The sequence below is a fragment of the Gossypium hirsutum genome, chromosome D12 (genome assembly GCF_007990345.1).
Source record: "Gossypium hirsutum isolate 1008001.06 chromosome D12, Gossypium_hirsutum_v2.1, whole genome shotgun sequence".
Lineage (NCBI taxonomy): Eukaryota > Viridiplantae > Streptophyta > Magnoliopsida > Malvales > Malvaceae > Gossypium > Gossypium hirsutum.
Window position 1 is genome coordinate 62,385,440 of NC_053448.1, and position 4,749 is coordinate 62,390,188.

The 4,749-nt window shown below is 37.7% G+C and overlaps 1 protein-coding gene across 1 annotated transcript; it reads left to right on the top strand.

The window, feature by feature from the left end:
- The first annotated feature begins 628 nt into the window (after window positions 1-628).
- LOC121224440 (AP-3 complex subunit delta) lies at window positions 629-3,815 on the top strand. Its single transcript, XM_041107757.1, has one exon. It carries the CDS (start codon window positions 825-827, stop codon window positions 3,597-3,599), a length of 2,775 nt encoding a protein of 924 aa, XP_040963691.1. The 5' UTR covers window positions 629-824; the 3' UTR covers window positions 3,600-3,815.
- Window positions 3,816-4,749: the final 934 nt, after the last annotated feature.

Consider the following 4,749-nt stretch of genomic DNA (forward strand, 5'->3'; position numbering starts at 1 on the left):
AGTTTGTGTTATGAGAAGATGTTCGAAGATGTGGAATATCGCCAAGGTGGAGATTTGTTGAATATTGGCAATATCCCACATTAGGAAAAGATAGAAATGGAGGGGGTTTGGTTTGTTATATATAGAACCCCTCCCCCTTTGGTTGTATCATCCCAAAATCTTCTCCTTTGTAATATTTCTAGAGGAAATATTAATTTGGTAGTGTCCGAGGACGTAAGCTAAATTGGCCGAACCTCGTTAAAACTCTGGTATTTTATTTCTTATTTGTTTGCTTTTATTTAATAGCTTTATGTTGGTTATATTTATTTAGTTATTATTGCTATAAATATCTAAGTGAGTTCTGTCTAGTTGTTGGGTTTTAAGCGGGACCATTGTGACCCCTCCAATTTAACTGGGAATTTTCTTAGTATAATTGTTGGCATAATAATTATCTAAATATTTCTGATAATATTGTTATTAATATTATCGTCGCTTCCGCAACATCATTAAATTCATGAATCAAAGAGTGAAAAAATATAAGTACCAAAATGAATACAATTGACAAGTGTAGGGGTCAAAAATTATATTAACTCTTGCATGATTGTATCCAATTCACACAATGAATGTCATCATCCTCTGTCGTTTCTCTCATTAAAGTAAAGCAAAATCCGAAAAGAAAAAAGAAAACAAAAAACGCCCCCCTTCCTTCTCCAATCCAAAATTTCCCGAGAAAATTTCACCTTTTCTGTCAATCCCCAACCCTCAAAAACCTCCCCAATGCCAAATTCCATCAAATAACCCTAAACAATCAAGCACCCAAATCCCTTTCCCTTCATAAATCCCAAATGTCAGGTCAATCACTCATGGATTCCTTATTTCAACGCACTTTAGAAGACCTAATCAAAGGTCTAAGACAACAACTGATCGGCGAACAAGCTTTCATTTCCAAAGCCCTTGAAGAAATCCGCAAAGAAATCAAATCTACTGACCTCTCTACCAAATCCACAGCTCTTCTCAAACTATGTTACCTCTCCAATCTTCACTTCCACGACATGTCTTTCGCTGCTTTCCATGCCTTAGAAGTCCTTTCCTCCCCTCGTTTTTCCCATAAAAAGATAGCTTACCATGCAATCTCACTTTCATTCCATGATTCAACCCCTGTTCTTCTCCTTATAACGAATCATTTGCGCAAAGATCTCACCAGTACTAATGAGTTTGAAGTAAGTTTATCTCTTCAATGCTTGTCTAGAATCGCTAATGTTGATTTGGCTAGAGATTTGACCCCTGAAGTTTTCACTTTGTTGTCTAGTAATAAGCTTTATGTTCGTAAAAGGGCTGTGGCTGTTGTTTTAAGGGTTTTTGAGAAATACCCAGATTCTGTTAGGGTTTGTTTTAAACGTTTAGTTGAGAATTTAGAGAATTACGATCCTCAGATTTTGTCTGCTGTTGTTGGGGTGTTTTCTGAACTTGCTTGTAAAGATCCCAGATCGTATCTTCCTTTAGCACCTGAGTTTTATAAGATTTTAGTTGATTCGAAAAGTAATTGGATCTCGATTAAGGTTTTGAAGATTTTCGCTAAATTAGCTCCTCTTGAACCGAGGTTAGCAAATCGGGTGGTTGAACCGATTTGTGATCTTATGAGGAAAACCGGGGCGAAGTCGTTATTGTTTGAGTGTGTTAGGACTGTGGTTACTAGTTTTAGTGAGTATGAATCTGCTGTGAGGCTTGCGGTTGGGAAGATTCGGGAGTTTATGGTGGATGAGGATCCAAATCTTAAGTATCTCGGATTGCATGCACTTTCGATTGTAGCCTCAAAGCATTTATGGGTGGTTTCGGAGAATAAGGAAGTTGTAATCAAATCATTGAGTGATCCGGATCCTAATATAAAGATTGAGTCGTTGCGTCTTGTGATGGCAATGGTATCTGAACATAATGTGGCTGAAATTTCAAAGGTTTTGGTCAATTATGCACTTAAATCGGATCCCCTGTTTTGTAATGAGATACTTGGTTCTATTCTATCAACTTGTTCTAGGAATGTTTATGAGATTATTGTTGACTTTGATTGGTATGTATCACTTCTTGGTGAGATGTCAAGAATCCCACATTGTCAGATGGGAGAAGAAATTGAAAACCAGTTAGTTGATATTGGTTTGAGGGTCAAGGATGTTAGGCTGGAACTTGTTCGTGTTGCTCGTGATTTGCTGATTGATCCTGCTTTACTCGGAAACTCTTTCTTGCATAGGGTATTATCTGCTGCTGCTTGGGTATCCGGAGAATATGTTGAGTTCTCAAGGAATCCGTTAGAACTTATGGAAGCATTATTACAGCCTCGTACTAGTTTGTTGCCACCGTCTATAATGGCAATTTACATTCAGTCTGCTTTTAAAGTGTTAGTTTTTTGCTTACATACTTGCTTTGTGCGAGGGGGAAGTACAGCTGGAGTTTCGGCATCTGCGTCGTATGAATCGTTTGATGATCTGTCCGTTGAAAATGGCGCGGGTTCAACTGTTGCACATGGTCAGACATGTACATCAGCTCCTATCACCAATGAATCCATTGTTAACCTATTGAAACTGGTTGAATTAGCTTTGAGCCCTCTATTAGGAAGCCATGATGTGGAAGTACAAGAGAGAGCACGGAATTTGCTTGGCTTTGTTGATTTGATAAAATTAGAAGCACTGAATTCTTCGGGACAAGAGGAAAATGATTCGGAACAGAAAGGAGTGGAAGCTACCAAAATCATCAGACTGGTGCACGACGCCTTTTCCAAGGAGCTCGGTCCTGTCTCTTTAAGTGCCCAAGGTAAAGTTCCTGTACCAGATGGGTTAACGCTTAATGAGAACCTTGGTGATTTGGAAACAATATGCAGTGATATTGAACTACCTTCATCGAACACATTTTCTTTTGGATATCCTTCTGAGGAGAAGGATGTGTCGTCTTTCTCCAACCTTCAGATTAAAGAAGACTCGGGACAATCAAATGAGTCCACTTCTTTGTTAGCGGAGCACCGTAAGCGCCATGGGTTGTATTACCTTCCTTCGGGGAAAAGTGAAGTAATTTCAAATGACTATCCACCTGCCAATGACCCCGCATTACAGGGTGATAACAATGATACTGCCAGTGATCTTGTTAAACTCACTGCAGAATCACTTGTTCCGAAGAGAAAACCAAACCATAGCAAGCCTAGGCCTGTGGTAGTGAAATTGGATGAAGCGGATGAGAAACCTGTTGCAGTAAAGCATCCCGAGTCTAGAGATGATTCACTCTCGGGTGCTGTTCGTGACATTCTTTTCGGTAGTGAAGATATTCTACCCACTTCATCTCGAAGCAACCTTCCTAGTAGCAATAGAAAAGGGAAGGAAAAACAACACATGATTACTCAAGTTGAATCAAAAGAAAATGTAGTTGGTGATGGAAATTCTAGTTCGAGGAGAAAAGATCATAGCCATGGTAAAGAGAGAAGACATAGGAAGAAAAATGCTGAGGAAAGAAATGAGACCGATCGGAAAGAAAAAGAGAGTAGTAGTAATCACCCCAGAAGGCAAAAATCTCGACAAAGAGCCGAGGAGCCTTTAAAAGTTCCTCCACAAACATCGGTGATTCCTGATTTCCTTTTATAGCATTAAACTTTTTTTCTTTATCCGCCCATTGGGAACTGCTTGAGAGAAATTGGCTAATGATATATCCCCCGTGTTCTGCCTTCTTGCGCTCTTCGGGTCAGTTCTTCTGTAAATTTATACTTTGTTTTTTTGTTTTTATATTTGGGGTTTGTGGTTTATTGAAAATTTGAACGCTGGGATTGTTTATGTTACTCATTTGGAAATTCAATTTTGAAACATTCTGTCCCCTTGATACTTAAAAATGGATATATATCTGTGCATGTACTCATGTTGGATGTGGAAATGATCAAGCATCATATAGACATTATTTAGTTAACAAATTATGCTATATTCACCATATATATATGTGTGTATATATTATCATCAGTATCTTCATGCTATGCATGTACTTGTCTTAGATGCGGAAATCATAGCATCATTGTAAAACATTATTCAGTCAACAAATTGGGTTTGGTAACAATCTGAAAAGGATTAGTAGAAAGTTGATGCTCGTATGTTGTGGGATACTGTTGAGGATTTAGTATTGTGGTGCTTTTGTTCTCCAATGGCTGCCCTCGCATTAGATGCAAACTGGGTTCATCCTACTGATTTTGCTGGTATGTTAGAATATGCTTGGAACAGTGGGGGAATCTATGTTTCCTGGATTCAAAAGTGCACGTGGGATATGAATATTTGTCTCTATAAGTACCATGGAGGCTATTGTACTAGGAGTCAGATGCATTTTGCTCCTTCTGCTCAAAAGGGACAAATTAGCTTTTGTATATTAGATCAAAGAGTAAACGGGTCCTGTTAAAAAATCTATCCATTTCTACTGTTAAGAATTGGTTCCTGTATGTTAGCATGAGGTATATTTTTTATCAATCATGTCAATTTTTAACAATAGATTTAGATGTTCTTAGCAGAAAGAATCAATTTCTCTTTTAATTTAATGTATATAAATTAATTTACCTATTTTTTTCAGTTAAGGTAAAGTAAATGGGGTAAAATACAACCTGACTCTTAGTATAAAAGTTTTCATATTACTTTTATGTTTATGTCCAGTATATGCTTGGTTTCTTTTTTAAAATTATCCCTTGGATCTATGTCTACATCTTGACAGATGGCCTAAAACACGTCAATTCAACTGATGGTGTTTGGCAAAACTTTTAAA